We start from the raw sequence: 26639 nt of genomic DNA, 5'->3' as shown, positions 1-26639 counted from the left end.
CACTACTGAAATATTACTGTGTCCTTCAGTTATTTGATAATCAAAATCCAAACACCCAATTATTTATAAAGTGTCAGGGGTGCCTAAAGTTTTGCATACGCCTGTGTGTGTGTATATATATGTGTGTGTGTGTGTGTGTGTATATGTGACAAATACTCAGTAGTAATTTCATACTGGCTCCAGCAGTACAAGCAATGTGAAACCATTTTGCTCAGTGATTCAGTACTGCTGTTCTCGCTCTATCTCTCTTTTGCTCTGTTACCTATTAGAATACACTGATAATATAATATTGAATTGGATACACTGACCTGAGTGTGTCTTTTTTTATGGCCTCGTGAATTGTGATGTGTCGTAATGAAAGCCCACTATTTGTGTAAACTGGTGTTTGCATGTTTACTAGTGTGTATGATTTAAAACTGGTCAGCAAGGTTTTAGTACTTCCAGGCTAATAATAGCTTAGGTTTCTGTTTTAGGATGCTGCCTTCTGCAATGTTCACTGTGAAGTTGATAAATTTGATGCAGGTGAGCACTGCCACCATTCTGCTTTTCTCTATATAATTCTGTGCCATCTCAGACCATTCATATTGAATTATTACATTTGGCTTCTCTGCACTTATTGTTAGCTGTGACCAGACCCACATGGAATCTTTGTGTGCAGAACTCCACAGAAAACAGACGCCGATTTCTGCTGTTTATTACATATTTTGGCAAATATTATAACTCTTTCCACTGCCCTTCAAAGTGTACTACTCTCAACTCTGTTTTTAAATCCATTACTCAGAATTATGTGGATTTTTCTTTTCTTTTTTTCTTTTTTCAAATCAGTGTAGAATGTGTAAATCTTTGCATCTTTTCAATCTTAAAACTGTTTGCGTTTCTCGTTTTCTTAATTTCCCTCTCAAATCTCTTAGACAGGGTGCCTTTGACCAAAGCTCAGACTATGCTTGTTCACCTGTGGTAAAATATGATCCTTTAAGTGCTAGCCCTTATTTATTGTTACAGCTTGGCTGGCATTGATAATGTCATAGACTGATAGCTGGCTGTAAGCTGACAAAACCTCTCATGGTGGAAGCAGAGGGAGAGACATGAGAAATGTGTGTTACCTTGCTTTCTTCTAAGAAAATTTAAGATTATCCAATAATTCTCAAATTTACCAAGAATATATTCCAAATCGCGCCTTTAAATTACTCTTCATCCACCATGCTGTGCTCTATTTAGGTCTTTGTGGGTCCAGGTTTAAATACAAACAGCCCACACTGGTTGATGAGACTTTTCAGTTATCCGTAAGGCCTTTTTTTTTAACCCTACTTTTAATGGTATCTTAATGGAGGACAAGGGCTCACTGAGGTTAAGGACTATTTTAGGAGTCATAAGGGGAAAACACTGATAGGCCATGGAAATGTGGTGATCCGCTTCAGCAATCACACTAATGGCAAAATCACATGGCTGCTTGCTAGCATAAAGAATGATGCAGCAATTGGTCGGATAGTAGATTTAGTAATTTCTCATTCGCATATGCTGCTTCACTTACTTTAGCTGTGTTTAGCTGCAAAATATTTTTTCATCCAATTTTAGGTCCTTTTTACTTAGCAGGTTTAATATGTAAATAATATTTATGGCTCTACATATATTTTTACATTTATTGTAACCTTATGTATTGTTGCTAATTAAAGGAGCAATATGTGATATATTTACTGCACTAAAGCATAGAATTATCATATGATATCAGAGATTTAGGAAGTATGCCAAGTTGAAATACTGGCTTCTCTGGAAAGAAAATGCTACAGCTGGTATATTCTACTTAGAAATGTCTTTTCCGGGCCAGAATTTCTGTTTGTGTTTTTGCCTGTGTGATCCCGCCCACTGCCCATTTCCCAATAGTATTTTGACACTCCGGGTTGCCAGATTTTGATACAAGTTAGCGGGCAAACACAGTGCGCTACAGCCGTGGAAGCCAGCAATACATCTAGCTAACATTGACAGAGTTTTAAACTCTTAAATTTGCAAACAATAAAAACACTGCAAAAGTATACATTAGCTGATCAACTTACAGTGTAAGTCTCTTACCATTTGTTATTTTGCTCATTCCTGTTACGTGTCCTCAACCTGGCAACCTGCGTGAGCTTCGAGTCTGGGAAGGAGGGGGTGGGGGTGGGGGTGACAACTCTCTCCAATATTTTGAATTTGGACTGCAGTACTCATTTTAAACGCTTGATGTAAATGTTGCATATTGCTCTTTTAAGGCTACACAATTAGAGCCCACAATTATTAAAAAAAAAAGTAATCAAGATTACGATTATGGCTGCTGCGATTAACTAGTCATGAAAATTAAAGATTACAGCATTCCATTTAAGTCTACTCCTGTTGCCTCAAAGGATTCTTTTTACAGCATGATTTTTGCAGCACTTCAGAATTCTAGCCAATCCCAAACATGCCCTTTAAGCTTTGAAACAGCAATGGCAAAATCAAAGATGCTTATGAGTCAATAAATCATAATGTGCCAGTTTTAAACGGTGTAATACCCAGATTCTTCAGCTTAAGAACAAAAGCGAAAGCATTGTTGGTAATTTTGAATTTTTCTTTTATTTGTTGCACAGCTTTACTTGCAATGTAGATGGTAAATACACCGCAAATGATTACATAAAATAATTCAGCTCAACCGTTCCCAGCTTGATTTGTTGCTTTGCCAACATGTGGCATGCAGATGAACAAATAAGTATTTAATGTAACTTCTGTTAATCAACATTAACAATTACCATATCAAGGGGAATGATCGACAGTTATGATTTTTGTCATAATCGTGCAGCCCTGTTACTTATTGTCATAGTTCAAATTAAATGTAATTAATGTAAAATGTTTTGACCGATTTGTTTTTATCTTTCAGGCTCTGACTTATCCTGTGCAATGGTCAATGTATCAGCCATGCTGGGCCTCTGCAGGGGGCACTGTTCCCCAACCTGCCCCAGTGGTGAACACCCGCAGAGCACCCACTAGTGAGGTCAACTGGGCAAGTGGAGCATCAGATCTCAAAGATCCCTCTGCACTAAAAGGCACATGCTTATTTGAATGCTCATTGCACAGCAATGCTAAAGAAGTCATCAGAGTAGCAGCTGATCCTTTGGAGAGTGTTGGAGGAGGAGGAGTGTCAAGAGTGATCAAGAAACCCAATCCTCTTATCCCAAGACGCCAGCTAAGCGAGAGTGTACTCTGAGTGTGGTGGGGGGTAGAAGAGGCAACTGCCCTCATTGTAGGACTGGGGCTACAACGCACGTCATGGGCTATGGGGGCCATGGTGACTTAGCATAAATGGCTACTCCTGACCCAAAGCTTGTGCCATTGTCTGCTGCTCAACCCTCTTCCTTTTTTCTTCTCTTTTCCTGTCTGTCCTCCTCTTGCTGCAAAAGCTGCATCTGTCACACTCTCGTCCTTCCCTCTGCCCACCTCTCTTCCCCAGTCCCACTTTCGCTCTGTGACCATGGGGTTGTGGAAGTTAGTGCGGGGTGTCAGGCAGCTCGAGCTCCACCGCCTCATCCTGGTGCTCATCGTCTTTTGCCTGCTTTCCATGGCTTTCCTGGCCTACTTTGTCAGCAAAAGCCCAAAAATAAAGGAGGCGCCCCCTTTACCCTTTAGTGACTGTGGTGGGGTTGTTGCAGCTGCAGCAGGAGGGCAACGGGCTCCTCTATTCCTGCCCCCTTTTACAGGCAGGCAGATGACAGTCAAAGCAGTGGATAACTCACGAACAGAATCTGTGGTGCTGGTCTTTGTTGAGAGCATCTACTCTCAGCTTGGCCAAGAGATTGTGGCTATCCTGGAGTCCAGCCGTTTCCGTTACCATACGGAGATTGCGCCCAGCAAGGGTGACATGCCTACATTGATGGAGCGTGATGTTGGCCGCTATGCCTTGGTAATTTATGAGAATATTCTTAAGTATGTCAACTTGGATGCCTGGAACCGTGACCTGCTGGATAAATACTGTGTCGAATTTGGTGTAGGCATCATCGGTTTCTTCAAAGCCAATGAGAACTCACTGCTCAGTGCCCAGCTGAAAGGCTTCCCCCTTTTCCTGCATTCTAACCTAGGCCTGCGGGACTATCACATCAACCCTGCCGCCCCATTACTGTACATTACCAAACCCAATGAGGTGGAGCAGGGCCCACTCCCAGGCGATGACTGGACGGTCTTTCAGTCTAACCACAGCACCTATGAGCCTGTGCTCCTGGCCATCACAAAATCCTCAGAAGCACTGGCCCACCTTGGCCCCCACCGAGCCCTGCACGCCACTGTAGTTCAAGACCTAGGCCTTCACGATGGCATTCAAAGAGTGCTGTTTGGGAATAATCTGTCATTTTGGCTTCATAAATTGGTTTTTGTGGATGCTATTGCCTATCTGACAGGGAAAAGACTCTGCCTGTCCTTGGAGAGGCATCTGCTGGTTGACGTGGATGATATATTTGTGGGAAAGGAGGGTACGCGAATGAAGGTATTGGATGTGAAGGTGAGTGACTTTGCAATTCTCTTCCTACCTTGTTAAATGAAAGTTCTTTGGCTGCTCAGAATGTTGTTTACCTGTGAGCATTCACCACAGAGGAACATTGATCTCTCAAAGTCTTTATCTCAGCTGTTTTGAAATTGACACCTCATGTAAAGAGCAAAAAGTTTTGTAAAGGTATGTTCTCAAAATAAGTAACACAAATTGTGGTTGCATACAGTTTGGCTGAGAGAAAACGGTACACAGATGTTTTGAGCACTGTGGTGTGATGAAGATGCGAGGCTAAGCAGCAAGTACTCAAAATAATGTGCTTGTTATAGCAAGGGATAATTGCTTTGTTTGGACAATGTGCTTGTTAACCCCCTGTGTAATAGTGTCTTTGTCGAAAAGGCTGATTACATGAGACAAATTAATTTTTCCCAGTTCTTTCATCAGATTGAGTAGAATTGGTTTTCTGAGCCCTTGATAGCTGGAGGCTTATAAACTTCACTTCACTATTTATCACTGTTTTAATGCAAAGAGAGACAGCACTTGGAGGTTGTCCACTGTGAAGCCAGTCAAAGTCAATTAACAGTTCTAATGAGGAAAAATAGGACAATTACGTCCCTTTTAAATTGACAACATTGAAATCACTGAGGAAGTAGCGGAAGGTGGGACAGAAAAGGAGATGAAGTTGTCGCTTCAACAGAAGAAGCTGCCTTGTCCGTCTGCTTACTGAATCAATCAGGCAGTTAATTAGCCCACCATCAATTAAATGTGACAAAGTTAACACCACTTGTTGCATTTGCATGGGGTGTCGTTGCATTTATTTATGATTGGTCCATTGGAATTTTATATGACTTGATGTGCTGAAATGACTAGTTAAATCAATACAGTGGATGGACAGATGTGTCATCTCTGTAACTAAACATCACTGAAAACTGAATTTCAGTAGGTTACAAATCATATCCACAAATTTGAGAGGGAGTCTAATTTCTGTGGCAATCAGTAGCATGCCACAGATGCTGTTGATAAAGAATAACTTGTATTGAACTCTGAATATTCTTAAAATTTTAAAAGGAAATAAGCGTTCCATAGGAAAAATTTAAAAAGCGAATACATACACAAGCACAAGAACTTCACTGATCTTCTTCGGTGTGCCTGATATCAACATGCAGAGACACAGATGACAAGCACACACATCTGAAGCTCAGGTTAATATAAAATAACGATGAATTCATCTTGAAAATGTATCCGAATACCAAGTGGAAACAGGGCCTTATACATTTACTGCTGTTTATTAATTATTGATGAAATAATTGTTAAAAATGCATGTACTATCAGATTTTTCTATGTCTTACTCTTGCAATCATTATTAATCATAATGGTTACTGGGGACAGTACCTTGGAGCAAAGACACAGTTTTTAGTTCATCCATGTTTTCCACAGATAGCATAATAACTGTTTTGCAAAAATATACAGTATGTGTAGCAGACAGATTATCCACCAACAGAGCTGTGTTTACGTTGTTTTTTATTTATTTTAGATTTTTTGGCAGCTTTGTTTGGCGATATACACTGATCAGCCACAACATTAAAACCGCCTAATATTGTGTGGGTCCTCCTTGTGCCACCAAAACAGTGCCAACCCGCATCTTAGCATAGCATTCTGAGGCTATTCTTCTCACAACAATTTTACAGAGCGGTTATCTGAGTTACTATAGACTTTGTCAGTTCGAACCAGTCTGGCCATTCTCTGTTGTTTTCTCTCTTTAAAGAGGCATTTCCATCCACAGAACTGCTGCTCACTGGATATTTATTTATTTTTTTTTTTGTTTTTTTGAGTAAATTCTAGATACTGTTGTGTGTGAAAATCCCAGGAGATCAGCCGTTACAGAAATACTAAAACTAGCCCGTCTGGCACCAACAATCATGCCAAGGTCCAAGTCACTAAGATAAAATTTTGTCCCCATTCTAATGGTTGATGTGAACATAAACTTAAGCTTCTGACCCATATCTGCATGATTTTATGCTCTGCAGAGTGTTTTCTGTAACTTCTGATCTCCTGGGATTTTCACACCCAACCGTCTCTAAAATTGACTCTGAATGGTGCCAAAAACAAAAAACATCTAGTGAGGGGCAATTCTACGGATGGAAATGCCTTGTTGATGAGAGAGGTCAACAGAGAATGGCCAGACTGGTTCGAACTGACAAAGTGTAGGCATAACTAAGATAAGTGCTCTGTACAATTGTGGTGAGAAGAATATTAACTCAGAATAATATTCTGAGATACAGGTTGGTGCTGTTTTGGCAGCACGAGGGGGACCTACACAATATTAGGCAGGTGGTTTTAATGTTGTAGCTGATCGATGTATGTCATGCCAGCTGGCCTCAATCTGAACAAGTGGGTTGTAATCACCTCAGGCAGTGCTGCTGCATAGAAAACTCAAACAAACCGTGTCTAATGGTGGGTTAATCTCATAAATTCTTACTCCATGGGCTTTCTCGGCAGCTAAAGTTTATTTCCACCTACTCACAGACCCATGCATACATTATGTCCTTACTCCACACATACGCCAAGATAGCTCTTCTTCCTGAAAAGAATGTAATTAGCTTGCTTCTAATTGGCACTGTTGGTTGTTGATTTGATGTTTTAGTTGACCATGAATATTACTGACAGGGTCTTCAATTAATGGTATGCCACACATTCCAAAGGTGGTAAATTGGAATGATTTACTGGCCATCTCTTACCAGCCATGAAATTGTATTTTGCTTTATTTTTATTTAAAATATACTTTTGTTCCAAAGACATATTGACAATGGAATTACTTAGGAACTCCAGAATTACTTAATGCTAGGAATTATTTTCTCTACATGGAGTTCTATTTAAGGCATCCTAGATAATTTATTTTACATAGTAAATTTTAGATTCAGGGCTGATATCATTTTAATTGCAACATGCACAAAATCACATGTACATTGCTACTCTATTGAATCAGCACTTGCTCAGCCCTCGAAGCATGATATTGCGGCCACTTGAGAGTGAATTCTTGTCAGTTTGTGAATGTACACTTTCAGACATGTAATTCAGATAAATATGATGGGTGGTATAAAAAAATAATAGGCGTAATTGAGTTGTAAGGGGCTCGTTTTCAACAGTCATTATGGTAGTAATTCTGATCTTCTGTACAGTTATAGACAGGAAGGACAAAGTTGCTGCAAACAGATGTGAAAAGGCATTCAAAAAAATTAAAATGCATTCAAAATCTGAGTGTACTTAATGTAACAAAAGTCGTGGCAGTCAGAAAGTGTGTGGAGAGATAATGCACACTTTCAGTTTGAGCTATAATGCACACTCTCAGTATCTCTCACTCCAACTTGCTCGCTCGAAGTCTCTTTCAGTAACTCATCACAGCGTTATTTTGTGAGAACCCTGATTTAAATCAGATGAATATGTTTGTTGCAATATCACTAATAACAGCAGTAACAGTTTAACTTTCAATAAGGGCACTGCATCTTCATGCAATTGCGTAATAGTTTGTGATTTGCATTACAACAAAACACCAAAGATGGTGAACAAATCATAGATACAAATGATTTCTCACTGCAGCAGTTTTGAATTGTGTAGTGGATATAATGTATTTCTGCTATGTGTGACGCTCTCATGATGTTTTCAGGTTTCCAGTATGTCAAAATGATCTTATATGATGTGATAGTGTCAGCAGAACTATTCTTAATTCAAATAAATTTTAGCATTTCACAATATATGTAAATAGAAAGAATGTAATTTTACAATGTGGGTTATTAATGTATAACTGCATCAAATAACCTGCATATAACTTGTATGCTGCTAATAAGTGTGGCAAGGGGCACTTTATAAATAAATATCCATAATCGGATAAGTATCGGCCGATAGGGCTGTCAACAGGGCAGTATTGATGCTGACTCTCACCCCTTGAGTCACAAGTTCAAACCTGGGTGTGCTGAGTGACTCCTGCCAGGTCTCCTAAGCAACCAAATTGGCCCAGTTGCTAGGGAGGGTAGAGTCACATGGGATAACCTCCTTGTGGTCACAATTAGGGTTTCTCGCTCTCAATAGGGCATGTGGTAAATTGTTCATGGATCACGGAGTGTAGCATGAGCCTCCACATGCTGTAAGTCTCCGCGGTGTCATGCACAGCAAGCCACTCGATAAGATGCACGGATTGACTGTCTCGGAAGCGGAGGCAACTGAGACTTGTCGTCCGCCACCCAGATTGAGGTGCGTAACCACGCCACCACGAGGACCTAATAAGTAGTGGGAATTGGGCATTCCAAATTGTTTTCCTACATTTCTTATGTTTTCCCATTTATGGCCATCGCTGAGCTATACTTTAGTTGATGCAGTAGACGTAACATGCAATCATTGCACCAACACAGGATGAAGACTTGTTCGTCAACCTTAATTTATTCCACAGGATCAATGCAAAAGTAGTTTTTGATGCCCAATACAGGGTCCTCAACGTTGTTGCCAAGTGCCCTGGCTCGACTTATGACTCTCACATCCTAATGGGGGCGTACATGACTATTTTCTATTAGCTATGTGTATTAAATAGAAACCCATTATTATTGTTAAACTTTTCTTTCTTTCTTTCTATCTATCTATCTATCTATCTATCTATCTATCTATCTATCTGTCTGTCTATCTGTCTATCTATCTAGCACTATTTCTGTCTTTTCTATTAATCTATCCTCCAGAGTTAAGGAGTAACGGAATGCATGTAATGGGATTACGTATTTAAAATACAAAATATTAGTAACTGTATTCCACTACCATTACAATTGAAATAATTGGTAATTACAATACAGTTACATTCAAAATATATTTTGATTACTGAAGAGATTTCTTTGCATTTTATTGTCATTTGTTTAATATTTAGTGCTTTTCAGATGCAAAACCTTTAAACATATAAATGATGTGATTCAAAGTGCATTTGAACAGCGGTGAAACACTTTCTTATGATGCGTTACATTCATACGAGCTGACAGAGAAGGAAGTTTGGAGTCGAACAGTGTTGTTCCGAGTTGTAAACATAAAGCTAGAGTATGCAATTTATACCAGAAGCATTTTTTGTTATTATCTTTGCATCCTGACAGCAATCAATAAATCAAGTGCTCTGATACAAAAATAATAATAATAAAAAACAAATTCATTATCTGTGGCTGTCGCAAGCCTGTAAGAGGCCCGTCCAATCATTTCATTTGGCCCGAATACTATGATTGGATCTTTGATTGGACCATCTATATGCTGGGAACTTAGTGGCTGCTTTTCTTAATTATTCGGTCCAAGTCATCCATTTCCAAAACTTTTTTTTAATAAATGAATATGTTGGCACAATTATATTTTTCTCTACAAAACTAATTTCAAACATTTAAGCATACGCCTTCAAATCAAAAGATTTTTAAGATCATGAGAAACATTTCAGGCAAGTGACCCCAAGGTCAATATTATGTCAAAAATGTAAAAAGAAAAAAGAAACTCATCAGTCAATCATTGTTTTGAGGAACGAAGGCTATGCAATGCTTGAAATTGCCCCCCAAAAAAATTATCATACAAAGGCATACACTACAGTCTTCAAAGACAAAGGACAACTGGTTCTAACAAGGACTGAATGAGATGTGGAAGGCCAGATGTACAACTAAACAAGAGGATAAGTACATCAGAGTCTCTAGTTTGAGAAATAGACACCTCACATGTCCTCAGCTGACAGCTTCATTGAATTCTAACAGCTCAACGCCAGTTTCATGTACAGTAATAAAGAGAAGACTCAGGGGTGCAGGCCTTATGGGAAGAATTGCAAAGAAAAAGACACTTTTGAAACAGAAAAACAAAAACAAAAGGTTAAAGTTGGCAAAGAAACACAGACATTGGACAACAGATTATTGGAAAAGAGTGTTATGGATCTTAACCCATTGAGCTTTAGTGGGATCAGCTAGACTGTAAGGTGTGTGAGAAGTGCTCGACAAGATAGCCACATCTATGGCAAGTGCTACAGGAAGTGTGGGGTGAAATGTCACCTGAGTATCTGGACAAACTGACAGCTAGAATGCCAAAGATCTGCAAAGCTGTCATTGCTGCATGTGGAGAATTTTTCAAGTAGTTTAAGAAAAATAATAATAATTATTTAATAGACAATTTGAATACATTTTCACGTTATTAATGTTCTGACAATACATTGTGATCAGCTGAATGCCACTTTGGTGAATAAACGTGCCAATTTCTTGGCAAAATCAAAATCTGTACATTATTCCAAACCTTTGGCCACCAGTGTAGATTATACTACTATTATATTTACTACTATAAAAACAATTAACCCAATGTTAACCAAATACATTTAAAGTAATTATATTGTCATTTGATTAAAGTTTTAACAAATTAATTTGAATAGACATCATTTTGACAGGAACAAAAAAAAATGTAACTGTTGAATACATAATTCTAAAAAATGAGAATCTAATAACCACAATATACAGCATGACTGCTCCTGTGTTTTTGCTTAAATATTACACCAGTTGGGCTCATAAAATGTCCTGGAAATATCCTGGAAAATTTTACCTTGAAAAGAGTGTGGGAACCCTGTATTGAATTTGCCACAAACTCTGTCTTCCCTGGCCACCCCTTTGTGTTCCCAGATTGTCATAAAAACAGCAGGAAAATACCAACATGCTGAGCAAACACACTCGAAGGCAGAATATATATTGGATACACATACTCAGGGACATGGCTACTCTTAAATCAGCATAAGATGCCATCTCTTCATAGCAAAACAGCAACCTTCTCTTCCCAGCAGCACGACTTGATTTGTGATATCGTCACATCTATCGCCTCGGCTTTGTGTTAGATTTGTGCGCAAAGAGACACTATCTCTCCTGCAGCCTGATTTGTGCTGGAACAGCGCTGTAATTCGCTTATACACCCGTATCACTCTCAAGGTTTGAAGGGCTTGATGGCAGGATCATTTTGTATTTCAAGCCTCACAGCGCCATCATTAGCTAGATATGTGCGGTGATGCTAAGTTATGAAATGTGTTCATTTCGCAAGGATGAGTTTAGATTTATGTTAAGACTGCAGCTTCCTTCGGAGCATTTGACCCGCCTGTGGGTAGAGGAGATTTGAATGCAAATGTATATTTCTCATCCCACTCAGTCTGTTGATATGGCTGATGGCCTGCAAGTTCTTTTCCTTATGTAGGGCTGCATTGGCAGCACACTGCCATCTATTGGATACTTTAAACAATTTATTTAGATTATATAATTATGTGAATGCCTATGGTCATGGAGTGATTCTTTTAACACCATTGTTGATGTTTTTGCCTTTGAGCACAGCTCAGAATGAAGTCAGATTATATGATTCGTTTGTTTTTGTTTTGGGTAAAACACTAATTTTAGTTATTAAAGTGACTCTTCATTTTCAAGGCTTTGCTCAACACACAGAACAAACTACGGACAGTAGTTCCCAACTTCACCTTCAATCTTGGCTTCTCTGGGAAGTTCTACCATTCAGGTACTTTATTATTTTTCTTCATTTGTTGTTTTGAGGGTCTCTTTAATCCTATCCGAACCACATCTAATGTTTTACTATTAAACTTGCATGGTATCTGTATTATCCTGTCTTTTGTTTGTTGCTGTGTGCAGGTACAGAGGAAGAAGATGAAGGTGATGACATGCTGTTGCAGCACAGGCATGAGTTCTGGTGGTTTCCTCACATGTGGAGTCACATGCAGCCTCACCTCTTTCACAATGTCAGTGTGTTGGCGGAGCAGATGAGACTCAACATGCAGTTTGCACAGGTTAGTTGTGACTCTCACTGTGACTATGCAACTTAAAGTTTTAAATATCTGTGCATCTAGCAGCACCAAACAGTTTTGCAGAAATTATTACTTACAGAGAGAGAGACTCTCAAACATTTCTTTCCATTGTCTGAACAAACAGACAAACTTCTGCCATTGGTTCAGCCTATGTTGCTATATCAGCTTAAGTGGAAAGGAGGATACAAATCTACACTTAAAAATAAAAATTCTGTCATCAGTTGCACACCCTCATGTTGTTCCAGACTTGTATGAATGACTTTCTTTCTTCGAACACAAAAGGGAGATGTTAGACAGAATGTTAGGGATGGGCAGCCTCATTCACCTGTCAATTTCATTGAATATTTTTCTCTTACAATGAAAGTGAATGGTGACTGAGGCCATCAGAGTCCCTAACATTCTGTCTAACATCTCCTTTTGTGTGTTATGATTGAAGGAAAGGATGAACAAATGATGAAAGAATTTTTTAAAGAGTTTACGTTTTAAACAAACAAAGCAATGTTAAAATCACCAGAGAGTTGCAATGTTTACACTCTTTGGGGAAATCAAGGTATTTACTGGGTTCCCACATGTCCTGGAAAACCAATGCAAATTTCGAGTCATGGAAAAGTAATGGGAAAATTAGAAAAATACCTAATTGTCCTGGAAAGTAATTATTTGTCCTGAAAAATATTTTAGTATAGTAAAACTGTCTGTTTCGCTACATGTACAAAAACATGGTAATGATTGGGATTCTAGATAAGCGTCAAATTCACAAATTTATATAGTTTTATTAAGTAATCAATTGTTTACTGTCATGAAAGAAGCCCCGTCATGTACATTTTCTACTTATCTGCAATCATCTCTGTTTACTCCAACAAAATAATTTAAGTACTGATACGGTGCAAAATATGATTGGATGAAATCGTTGCATCCAGTCATAAAATGGCAAAAAATAATAATAATAAAAATTTGGAATTTCATATACACCGATCAGCCACAATATTAAAACCACCTGCCTAATATTGTGTAGGTCCCCCTCGTGCCACCAAAACAGCACCAACCTGTTTCTCAGAATAGCATTCCGAGATGATATTCTTCTCACCACAGTTGTACTGAGCGGTTATCTGAGTTACCGTAGACTTTGTCAGTTTGAACCAGTCTGGCATTCTCTTTTGAACTCTCTCTTCAACAAGGCATTTTCATCCACAGAACTGCCACCCACTTGATGATTTTTTTTTTTTTTTGTTTTTGGCACCATTCTGAGTAAATTCTAGAGATTCTGTCCCTATGGTGTGGTTAGAGACTCCGAGGAGAGCAGCAGTTACAGAAATACTAAAACCATTCCTTCTGGCACCAACACCAATTCAAGACAGTCATACTTTGAGTTGGGGGACAAAGCAGGGAAGCTTTTGGCTAGATATATAAAGCAAGTGAAATCTGCTGGTGGTGACATTTTTACCTCGGCCATTGATATTAATAATGCCTTTAAAGAGTTCTATCTTGATCTTTGTAGTTCCATTTCTTCGTCTACTGATGAGGAGATTAGAAAATTTGTGGAACCATTAGAACTCCCGAAATTTAGGACTGAGCAAAATAATTCTCTTGATTCTGAGATAACCTTGGAGGAGCAGGCAAGGATCCAGGGCCAGACGGTTTTGCCGCTGAATTTTTTAGATCTTATGTTACAGAATTGTCTCCACTTTTGTTAGAAGTTTATACGGAATCATTAAAGAATGGAAAGCTTCCCCCAACCATGACACAAGCACAGATCAGTCTGATTCTTAAAAAGGACAAAGATACAAGCGAGTGTAAAAGTTACCATCCAATTTCCCTGATCCAGCTAGATGTAAAAATGTTGTCAAAAATGTTGGCTAATTATCAGTCTCTGGTCACTGCCGTCTCACTTGATGCCGAAAAGGCGATTGATATGGTAGAATGGGATTATTGGTTTAAGATTTTAGCAATGTATGGGCTCGGGAGTACATTAGCAGCCACCAAAAGAAAGGAGCCATAAGCTTCTACTTTACGCAGATTATGTTTTATTATTTGTCTCTGACCCTACTAGATCTATGCCTTGCCTCCACCAAATTATTAATTCTAATTCTAATTATTAATCCTTTTCCAAGTTCTCAGGATACAAATTCAATTGGCCTAAATCCATCCAGTTCAGTAACGGCCTTCCAGCCGGGCGTCTTCCAGTGGCCAAAACAGGGCATTAAGTATTTAGGTATTTTATTCCCAGCAATTTTTTCTAATTTAATTTTGACCCTTTAATAAAAATGTTTTCAAGCGATGTGGACAGGTGGGCTTCATTACACTTATCGGTGATTGGTAAGGTTAATGTTATTAAAATTATCTGTATTCTAAAATTCATCTACCTGCTGCAGTCACTCCCTATAGATATCCCTCTCCTATTTCAAGCTATTTGATAGTTTAGTGAAGTCCTTCATTTGGAATGGTAAACGTCCCAGACTACATTTCAACAAATTACATAGGCTGATTGACAAAGGTGGGCTAGGCTTAGCCAAGATTTTGTTTTATTATTATGCGTTCGGTCTCAGGCATTTGGCTCATTGGTTGCTTCCACCTGAAAGAGCCCCTCCCTTGTTTTATATTGAACAGAAATTCCTTGTCCCTGTTTTGCCATTGCAATGCCTTTCTATCAAACTAACCGGAGAAGCCAAGTTACACCCTGTTATCTCGCATTTGCTCTCGGTACGGACAAAAGTGTCCAGAGTGTTTAATTCAGACATTTATTTGAATGCTGCCTTGCATATGGCTGAACCCAAAATTATATATTGATAAGTCCCCATTTGCTGGTCAGAGTGGATTATGAGGGGAGTTACTACACTCGGTGACCTATATGAGAGTGTAGTGTTGAGATCCTTTGGTAATTTGACTCAACATTTTGGGATTCTCAGATCTCAGTTTTTTAGGTATTTACAGTTGCGCCACCTGCTCTTTATTATTTTTGGGGGTAGCAAACACCGTCTTAAGTGGCAGATACTCTGGAAGAGGTGATTACTGCTTTTGGAAAAGGTCATGAGGCATCAGTGTATTACTCCCTGCTAGTTCAGAGTCTTGGGGATGGAGCTTTAACCTCTATCAAGAGATTATTGGAAAAATATTTTAATTTGGTATTAAAATGTAGGGTAGGCTGGGATTCAAAAAAATGTCAAGTCTGTATCTAGAGATGCAAGGGTGCAACTTATACAATTCAAGATTATACATGGATTCTATTGGACCCCCTCTAGACTGTATAGGCTTGGTCTTAAAGACACACCCACCTGCTGGCGTTGCCAATCTGAGGATGGAGACATGGCCATGTTTTTTTGGTGGTGTGCAGAGATTCAGGAATTTTGGTTGAAAGTACAGAGTTTTGTGTTGGGCATTTGGATTTTGTTTTGCCCTAGACTCTGTGTTTTGGGTGATGGGGTGGTCATCGACTTAGGTGACAATTACATAAACGATTGGTCCTCACCAGTGTGATGATAGTCAAGCAGATTGTTTAAGGGGTTGGAAGTCGGTAGGAGCACCCTCAATTTGGGGGTGATGCGAGGAGATGGGAAGGGTGGCAGCCTTCGAAGTGGTAACGTAGAATTCTGGGGATATGATATTTTTCCTTTATTTCTTTATTCTCTGAGTGCGTGCATGTGTACTTATGTAAGACCACTGGGATGTTTGTTTGGGTTGGATGGGTTCTTGATTGGGGAGGGGTAGCAGTGGGAATTAAATGTTGATTCATTGTATATATGTTTTGTTTTTCTTTGTCTTTAAAGAATTAATAAAACATTAATCACAAAAAATGGGTGTAAGCCTAACACCAGATGGGCACACAAAATGTCCTGGAAAATTGTGCCTTGAAAAGAGTGGGAACTCTGATTTAGTGGTTTACTAAGTGTAGTCACACAGTAACCTGGAATAGAAGAAAATATTTTAGCATTAAAAAATATTTTTTTTAAATCACACTCTTCACCTGTACTATTTGACCAAACATTTTCTATTTTCTTGCGTGTTAGTCACCGGGAAGCGCATTTTGTTCCTTCATCATTGTGTTACTATTTATGGGTATTATTGCTGCTATCACAAAGGTGCAAGTATTGATTCTCTGCCCGCCAGCTTTACCTATTGTTGGTCTTTCATTATAGATTTGTATTAGCACTTTTTCATTGGCTCGGTTGGATTCTCTTTGACCTTGACTCTGTGTGCAGAAGATAGTGAATTTGGGCTGTTGAAACGAGCCCACCCTGGTGTAATGATGGTCATTGGATTGGGATATGGACCACAGGCAGAGAGAGAGAGCGAGAAAGAGCACGCTGTGAATAATAAACAAGCCCTTTCCTCCTCTCACTAATCCCTCTGTCACATCCTGTCTTTAGAGCAGACACTGACATATGCCTTCTCCTGCACTATGCTCAATGGTGAATACACAGCTCCTTCATCAAAGTTTAATGAGCCTGCAAAGGGCTCTCCTTAGCCAGGGCTTGTGGATCTCACAGTCTGGTCTTCAAAAAGGGAAAAACACACACAGTTTGTAAAGTGGCAGGTGAATACAAACACCTTGGACTTGCCCATATGCTGCCTCAGTGTTGCTGTAAACTTATCTGAGGTGGTGTGCTTGTATACCACCCTACTGTGGTGAGAGAAATAACTACGCCCCCGGCACACTTAATAAGATCGTGCCTCCTGATGACACGACTTGTTAGCGCTGTCTCTAATGCATCTCGTATTGACTTTTCTCCTCTGTTTTACTAACATTCATCCTGCCAATTTTGGGAATGCAATTGCCAAGAGTGAATTTAAAGGGATAGTTCACACAAAAATTAAAACTGTCATCAGTTACTCGCCCTCATGTTGATCCAATCCCTTTATTTGATGGAAAGGAGATGTTATGCAGAATGGCATCTTCAGTCACCATTCACTTGCATGTGACTGAGATTAAGATACTGCAAAGACACAATTTACATTTTTGGGCGAACTGTCCCTATAATGTGGTTAGTATCAAGATTGATTGTTGAAGTATTTTCTCTGTTTCTCCCCATTACAGGAGCACGGTATTCCCACAGACATGGGTTACGCCGTGGCCCCCCACCATTCAGGGGTGTATCCTGTACACAGCCAACTATATGATGCCTGGAAGAACGTATGGGGGATCACAGTGACCAGCACAGAAGAGTATCCCAACCTAAGACCTGCACGCCATCGCAGAGGATTCATCCATCGTGAAATAAAGGTAAAAACGATGCGAATGCATTTCCACTTCAAAGTAAAGCTCCACAATACAGTAAGAAAAAAGGACAGTAAGCCATGTTCCATTGTGGTAAATATGCTATACAAATATACAAAAATACAAATGCTGGGCCTCATTCATGAATCATACATAAAATCATAAAAACATTCTTAAAGGTATAGTTCACCCCAAAATTAAAATGCTCTCATAATTTACCAACCCTCATACCATTCCAGATGTGTAGGACTTTTGTTGTTCTGCTGAGCACAAACAAAGATTTTTAGAAGAATATTTCTGCTCTGTATGTCTTTACAATGCAAGTGAATGGGTACCAGACTTTGTAGCTCCAAAAATCACTTAAAAGAAACAAAAGTAATTCATATGACTCCAGTGGTTAACCCTCTGGGATCGACGGACACGCCGGCGCGTCCTGAGTTAGACAAAGAGTTACAATTTTCCTCAGAAGAAGCGCGGGACTCCAATGAACGTTTGTATTTTGAAGAGAGACTTGATCCAGTCGAGGATACAATTTCGGACGAGTAAGTAATTTAGTTTCCATTAGTTGACATGCTATTTTATATAAACATATACATATTTTACTAGTGGGACTTGTTTCCAGACTTGCCAGCCAGGATTCAGAGTATTGACATTTGAAATATGTCCTAATAAGCAAGTTTTAGTTACATTTAAATGCTGTTTCGGCTAAAGCAGGTATTTAAATTGTATGCTGTATGATATAAATATGATATGTAATATGATATAAACATAATATGAATGTTTAGATTATATTTTATCTACTGTTTATAATACCTCATTATTATCAACAAAGCTTGTGCTTGCAAATATGTGTTCAGATTAAATGAGTAAAATGCACTTTAAATATGCCCATATTAGAAAATCAGCATCTTTTAATGATTTCTGAAGGATCAAATTCTGCTTTGATAACAAATTGCATTTTACAATATATTCAAATAAAAAACTGTTCTTTTAAATTGTAAAAATAGTTCAAAATATCACTGTTTTTAATGTATTTTGGATCAAATAAATCCAGTCTTGGTGAGCAGAAGAGAAACCAATTACTGCCTTAATGTACTTCATTCACAGTACTTTTATTTTCTTATGTTCATAATGTCGTGTTAAATGCATATTTTATTTTATATTGTATAGTGTATATTGTTATTATAGTTTTTATTTGATTTGATTCATTACCTGGCACCTTATTTTAATTCTATCTTATCATTATTATTTGTCTTGTCATTATTTGTTTTGTGTATTAATGCTTTGGCGATATTGTATGTAAACACAATCATGCCAATAAAGTACTTTTAAATTGAAAAATTGAAATTGACTTCTTTTAAACGGTAGTGTAAGTCTAAAATTAAGTTAAGTCTTTATGTAAAGAAAATGTATAGTCCGATTAATTCTTTTAACTTAAAACTTGATTTTGATCATTAAGTCTCCTCACATTCATTCTCTTTCTGTCACATTCCTCATTGATGGGCCCAGGGGAGGGGTCGTTTGTCTCCTCAGGTGTGAATTACAATCAATATTCATGATAGTTCACGCCTCCTCGCATATGACATTTCTAACACTAAATGTGTCTTACAAACATGCATGTTGCTCACATATTATTGTAGCCCAGTTTGTGTTGAATACAGTGTTATCAGACTTTAGCCATTAATGTTTTTTAAGCAACTGAAAAAAGCACAAATGTCAAAGTATGTCAAAACCCCCAGAGGGTTAAATCCATAGCTTTGAAAGTTATATGATAGGTGTGGGTAAGAAGCCAATAAAAATGTTCGTCCTTTTTTTACTCTAAATATCCACATTCACTTTCACAAGTCTCCCAATGGCAGGCTAGCACCTTACATGGCAGCTCTGCTATCACTGGTGTATGAATGTGCGTGTGTGTGCGCGCATGTGTGTGTGTGTGAGATTGGGTGAATGGGACACAGTGTAAAGCGCTTTGGTAACCACTAAGGTTAAAAAGGCGCTATATAAGTGCAGACCGTTTACACCTATCATATTGTTTCCAAAGATTTGGATATAACCACTGTCATATGGATTACTTTTATGTTACCTTTGTGATTTTTGGAGATACAAAGTCTGGTACCCATTCATTTGCATGGTAATAACATTGAGAGCTGAAATATTCTTCTAAAAATCTTTGTGTTCAGCAGAAGAACAAAAGCCATAAACATCTGGAATGGCATGAGGGTGACTAAATAATGAAATGATAAAACATTTTGGGTGAACTATCCCTTTAAGTAAATGTTCACATTTAATTCAATTTATGTAATAAGGGTTTTGTGAAGAATTAACACAAAAAGTCTCTGTTTTTTGTGAATTAAGACCAGTGTTTTTTTTAATCCTTTAAATGTTTTTTATGTCCTGGGAGATACAGACATTTGAGATGCAATTAACTTGGCATAAAAACTTACAATTCTTATCTAAAAGTAACATGGCAGCATTTGGAAAAAAGGTTGCTGACCACAAGCTAAATGTTCCTCCAACTTTTTCATGTTACATATTGTGAAATTGAAAGCAATGTCTTGAAGAAAAACATGGAAGCTGTTATTTGAGTCCTTGGAAAATGTCAATACATTTTGAGAGGATTTTTTGTACTCCTACCCTTTTCAGTGTTAAAATCTGAGAAACGGAAATGCTGTTATTGTAGTCTGAGCATAAATTAAGTCCACTGTCATCATAGAATTACTTCCAATCATTCATTCCAATAAAACTGTCTTGGCCATTCAGACTAAGTATGTCTGTCTAATGTCTGAAGCTAAATTAAGTGCTGGCTGTACCATTCTCTAAACTTCCACTGTATGCAGGTGTTGCCCAGGCAGACATGTGGCCTTTTTACTCACACCATCTTCTATAATGAGTACCCCGGAGGCTCGCGCGAACTGGACAAAAGCATCCGTGGAGGAGAGCTCTTCCTCACCGTCCTTCTTAACCCTGTTAGTAGACACAAGCTGCAATGCATCTATGCTGTCTTTGTTTGTGCTCTTGTGTGTGTGTGTGTGCTTAACAAATGGGAGTGGGTATATTTTTTTCTTTGTGTTTGTGTTTTTCAAAAAGTCCCAAAGCCATGAATGGTGACAAATCTGCCCTTGTGCTCTATGCATTTTTTGTGTACAGGGCTATTGCAAGTAGGTTTTGAGAATTTGGTAGCTGGAAACATAAACTAGATGTTAATCTTCATAAATAGAGTTTCCAAAGCTTTTATAAGAATAAAAGTGAACTTAACTGTAAGTTATGTTGTTCCCACCCACAGATCAGCATTTTTATGACTCACTTGTCTAACTATGGAAATGACAGACTTGGGCTCTACACTTTTGAGTCTCTGGTGAAGTTTGTTCAATGCTGGACCAACCTACGGCTACAAACTCTGCCTCCTTTGGAACTTGCTGAGAAATACTTTCAGATCTTTCCAGAGGAGATGGACCCCCTATGGCAGGTGAAGAAAAAACGCAATCTATTAAATATATTACCATGAAGAATGGCGTCCGGAACATATAAAGATGTTTTCTTTATATTTCCAGTGTTTGGTTTGTATTATTACTCAAGTGTACAGGGATTGGTGGACAGTATCACTCATAATATCTTTTCATCTTATAATACAATCAGAACCCTTGTAATGACAAGAGACATAAAGACATCTGGTCCAAGGAGAAGACTTGTGATAGGCTGCCCAAATTTCTAGTCATTGGTCCACAGAAAACAGGTAAGACAACTCTATTAGTTTTACCTCTTCCCAATACTTCCAATCTCTGAGTTAGGGTTGCAGTGGTTACCGCTTTCACGGTATACCACGGTTTGAAAATTGACGGTTATCATACATGTACATTTGCTTATCTACGGTATTGAGAAAAAAATGCAACCTGACAGAGAATCTCACATGCGCGTGTGCACTCCTAGAAACTGTCTGAGAGAAGTGAGGCGAGGGGGTCTGACATGAGTGTGTGTGTGAGTTAAAGCAGTGTTTCTCAACTGGTCTATTCGGACTGGGTCACGGACAGCAGGGAAAGAGCAATGCCATGGTTCTCCGGCCCGCGGCTCATTTATCATAAAAGCGTTTTTATTTTTCATTGGATATTTCAGTTAACTTGCGTTGGGACCTAACGCATCTCCACAAGCGTTTAACATGCTCAGGGTTGCCAGATAAGGCACAAAACACCCCTAGTTTGAGATTTATACTTGCGCAAATTGGAAATATTCTGCCTAATGTTATACTTATTTTGTGCAATCTGGCAACCATGCACATCTCGCTTTCCACTTTGAACAAACTTAGCTATCTGTAGTGCAATATTCTGCTCAAGGAAAAGTGTTATTGGGCTACTCTGTGTCCATTCTTGAGGCTGCTTGTGATGTGGTGCTACTAATTTTACAGGTAAACCTTCTCAGTGATTAAATTAAATATAAAAGTAGATCTCGGCATCATTGACACACGGAGGGGTAATCATTGACGTGAGCAAAATCAAGCCAGAGACGAATATGTAAATTAATGTTTTATTTTTGCAATTTAGAAACGTTGAAGTCCATTCACACCTGTAAGTTAATCTAACTCTTGCAGTAATCATTTATCATATTCATGCAGTCGGTGTTATTCAGTTATGTGCTGAAAGTCAATCCATCGTGGAGTCCCGCATCATGACTCTTTTAGCATGTAAACGGGTAAAGTTTTAGAATAAAAAGTCAACTCGCCGCTTTGCGACAAACATTAAAAGTTTTTTTTATTATTATTAAAACTGAATAACACATTAACTCTTTCCCCGCCAAACACGGAATTTTCCGGGTTTTATGAAAAAACGTTTCCCCGGCAAACACGGAATTTTCCGGGTGTCCGTGTTTTAGGTGGTATACGGTAAGGAAGACCCGCACGCATGTTTTGAAAGAGTACACAACTCTTTGATCAAAGAAACAGACTGCGATCGTCTCAAATGTGAAGTGGAACACCATACTAATACTAAAGCACTTGTTTGATAAAAATGCCTTTTTCTCAGCTTTTTGTCCGAAATGTTGTTTTTGACAAAACCTACCTCTGTTCAAGTGGCAATAAAAAAAGAACAAATGAAGATAAAATAAAATCGTTTTTTTTTTTTCCCTAAAAGCAGAGGCTCAGATCTTTATTTTGATATATAGCATCTTCATATATTCATGAAAGAAAATATTCTGCGGACCATTAAAGTTTAGCAAAAATCGTCAAAAACCCTGGCGGTGGCTGGCAACTTTTTTTAAAAACGCTGGCGGGGAAAGAGTTAACAGGGAAGTGATGGCAAAATACATTTATAATCTCCACCTTTTTTTAATGCTAGATAGAAAAGTATCTATCTTTGTAGAGCAATATAATACTTTAGGCAATTACAGAATAGTCCCATTAGTCACAGATACACTTCAGAAAATTGAGTGCACAACTATTTCTGGGCTTAAAAGATACAAAAACCAAATCAATGCAGAACATTGTATCTCAAAAGCAACGTGGCCCCTATGTACTACTTACAGCCCCTTGTGGCCCCTTTACAAAAATAGTTACAAATATTAATAATTACACACATCACCTTTACCAATTTGTTTCACGATTTTACATGAGTAAAAGAAACTGTTATATTTTGACAAAATGTTATAGTTTCATATGAAATAATCTAAAAGTAGAATCTATTAGACCTCATTTTATATCAACAGTGGCAGTTTTAGTTAAAGTTTCAAGATGTGTTTCAGCTAGTATTTATTTTTCATAAATACATGAGTTTATTATTATTATTATTACTATTATTTAAGACTAGCACACTGGTAATGAGGAGCCTTTCCTTCTGTGTAATATGTGTATAAATATTTAATATTAGGTAACACACTGGATAATAATCGGCTCATATAAGTAAATATGCTGTTCAATTTTTTAAAGGGAGAGAGACAACTTCCTGTAGATTTTGTTGTTGACCTCATCAACAAAAATAATGTCACTTGATGCATGTCCTTGTAATACTAGACAGAACCTTATAATACTATGGGTAGTGGCACGGAAATGACACACTTCACCTTTTATTAGGTGTCTTTAACTACTATTTGTTGAAGTATTTAAATAGGACTGCAACTAACGATTATCTTTTGATAATTTCTTCGATTAATTGTATATATATTTCTAAATATATATATTTCCTGTATTTTAATAATAATAAAAAATTTGAAACTGAAATGATAAAGGGCGTAAGGATTTGGTTCAATTTACATTACTGAAGTCATGATTCTATCATGTTACAAAACTTTGAACAAAGACTAAATCATAAAAAGTTAAGTTTGAATTTATTATTATTATTATTGTTTTCAGTACATATGCAAAACAGTTCATTTCATTACTTGTAAAACTTTGTAGAACAAAAAGTTCTGTTATTTCAATTGTAAAACGATCCATCGGAGAAGGGGTGGGACAAAAAAACAGCCTAGCCGAGGGCAATGGTGACATAGATATATTAATAAATCCAAACTTCTTTTCAAAAATGTTTGTTTATCCAGTAAAATAATGTTCGCCATGGTATTACTTCAACGCACCAGCTCTACGTAAATTACAACTTAGCCTAGTTGTGGCGTAAATGGGCACAAAGTCACAAATTACACACAACTACATATTTGAGTTGCACTGATATTTAATGACATCAATGAATCAAATACACTCGTTTACATTTCCGAGACAGAAAAAATTTACTTTTAAGCATTTCTTCAGCATGAAACCATTCAAACGGTGCAGTTTTCAGGGTGCGTCGCCCAGTGTCAAGTTTCAACACATTCAAAATATATAGGAGACATTTGGAAACAACCTAGCATTTTGATAAAGGATTGTTGTTGTTTTTTTGACCATAGGTACCACAGCATTGCACTCCTTTCTTACCCTCCACCCTGCCATCACCAGCAATTTCCCTAGCCCCATCACCTTTGAGGAGATCCAATTTTTTAATGGGCCTAATTACAACAATGGCATTGATTGGTAATGTATAACGCACACACTCATTTTTTACACACTAATGTAACAGATACAGTGTATTCAGAAAGTATTTTTTTCACATTTTGTGTTTAATAAAATGCTTTAAATTGTTATTTTGTTTGTTTTTTTCATTTTAAAGCATTAATAAAATGCTATAAATTGTTATTTTGTTTGTTTTTTCACATCAGTCTACACTCCATACCCCATAATGACAAAGCAAAAACTAGATTTTTTTACTTTATTAAGCAAATGTATTAAAAAGAAAAAACTGAAATATCACTTTGACATTATTCTTTAGACCCTTTTCTATGACACTTGAAATTGAGCTCAGGTGTATCCCATTTCTCTGGATCATCTTTGAGATGTTTCTACACTTTGACTGGAGTCCACCTGTGGTAAATTCAATTGATTGGACATGATTTGGAAAGGCACACACCTGTCTATATAATGTCTCACAGCTGAAAATGCATATCAGAGCAACAACCAAGCCATGAGGTCAAAAGAACTGCCTGCAGAACTCAGAGACAGGATTGTGTCGAGGCACATATCTGGGGAAGACTACAAAACATTTTTGGCTGCATTGAAGGTTCCTAAGAGCACAGTGGCCTCCATAATTCTTAAATGGAAGAAGTTTGGGACAACCAGGACTCTTCCAAGAGCTGGCTTCTTGCCAAAACTTAGCAATCAGGGTAGAAGGACCGTGTTAAGAGAGGTCACCAAGAACCCTGTGGTCACTCTGGTTGAGCTCCAGAGATCATGTGTATAGATGGGTGAAACTTGCAGAAGGACAGCCATCACTGCAACACTACACCAATCTGGGCTTTATGGCAGAGTGGCAAGACACATGAAAGCCTGCTTGGAAGGACTGTCAGACTGTGAGAAACAATATTCTCTGGTCTGATGAAACAAAGATTGAACTGTTTGGCCTCATCACCTGCGCAATACCTTCCCAATGGTGAAGCATGGTGGCGTTAGCATCATGCTGTGGGGGTGTTTTTCAGCGGCAGGGACTGGGGGCTTGTCAGGGTTGAAGGAAAGCTGAACGCAGCAAAATATATAGATATCTTTAATGAAAACCTGGTCCAGAACGCTCAGGACCTCAGTCTGGGCCAAAGGTTCACCTTCCAACAAGACAATGACCCTAAGCACACAGCCAAGACAATGCAAGAGTGGCTTAGGGACAACTCTGTGAATGTCCTTGAGTGGCCCAGCCAGAGCCCGGACTTGAACCAAATCGAACATCTCTGGAGAGATAATGGCTGTCCACCGACATTCCCCATCCAACCTGACAGAGAGGATCTGCAGAGAAGAATGGCAGAATGTAATTGCTGCCAAAGGTGCTTCAACTAAGTACAGAGTTAAGGGTCTGAATACTTGTGATTATTTCATTTTTTTTCTTTTAAATAAATTTGCAATGTTATCAACAATCATGGTTTTGCTTTGTCATTATGGGGTATGGAGTGTACATTCATGTGAAACAACAAAATTATTTTAAGCATTTTAGCATAAGGCTGCATCATAACAAAATGTGTAAAAAAACAAAACAATTAAAGGTTCTGAATACTTTCTGAATCCACTGCATGAACCATCAATCCTAAAAAGTTTTTATCACCCCTTCCACCTTATTATACCGATTATACTGTCTTGGTTTCGTATTGAAGTCTTATAGAGCCATTACCTGGGCAAAGAACAAGGAAAATTAGTAGTGATACATAGTGTAATTTAATGGAAAATTTAACCTAGTTTGGGATTGTTTGGAAATAATGTCCTTTTCTCTCTGATTCTTTGTAACCTTAAGCAGCATAGTTGTTTTGTTACTAAATGTCCTTCTGTCCTGTAGGTACATGGACTTCTTTCCCTTTCCCTCGAACGTCAGCACAGACTTCATGTTTGAGAAAAGTGCCAACTACTTTGACACAGAGGTGGCTCCAAAGAGGGTTGCAGCTTTACTGCCCAGAGCCAAGATCATAGCTGTGCTCATCAACCCTGCCGACAGAGCCTATTCTTGGTATCAGGTACACTACCACAGCTTTCTCTCTTTCTTACTCCAATTTTTTTTAAACACCTCTGTATGGTAACCATGTCTATACTTTCCCCCTTGTCTTGTGTCTTTCACCAAAGAAATCAAGAC

General features: G+C 38.2%; 1 protein-coding gene across 5 annotated transcripts in view; it reads left to right on the top strand.

The window, feature by feature from the left end:
- Nucleotides 1-26639, top strand: part of LOC127660379 (bifunctional heparan sulfate N-deacetylase/N-sulfotransferase 2-like) — a 180831-nt gene that overhangs the window by 148760 nt on the left and 5432 nt on the right. For all 5 annotated transcript variants that reach the window (XM_052150530.1, XM_052150526.1, XM_052150529.1 and 2 more), the window contains 9 exons: nt 2885-4495; nt 11923-12010; nt 12142-12296; nt 17344-17529; nt 20361-20489; nt 20807-20989; nt 21160-21256; nt 24388-24511; nt 26349-26523. In XM_052150530.1, the coding sequence (XP_052006490.1) occupies nt 3476-4495; nt 11923-12010; nt 12142-12296; nt 17344-17529; nt 20361-20489; nt 20807-20989; nt 21160-21256; nt 24388-24511; nt 26349-26523 (2157 nt within the window). In that variant the 5' untranslated portion in view covers nt 2885-3475. The remainder of the gene's footprint in view (nt 1-2884; nt 4496-11922; nt 12011-12141; nt 12297-17343; nt 17530-20360; nt 20490-20806; nt 20990-21159; nt 21257-24387; nt 24512-26348; nt 26524-26639) is intronic.

This window comes from Xyrauchen texanus, chromosome 20 (genome assembly GCF_025860055.1).
Source record: "Xyrauchen texanus isolate HMW12.3.18 chromosome 20, RBS_HiC_50CHRs, whole genome shotgun sequence".
Lineage (NCBI taxonomy): Eukaryota > Metazoa > Chordata > Actinopteri > Cypriniformes > Catostomidae > Xyrauchen > Xyrauchen texanus.
Note: the sequence above shows the minus strand (reverse complement) of the source record. Positions and strands in the feature narration are given on the sequence as shown.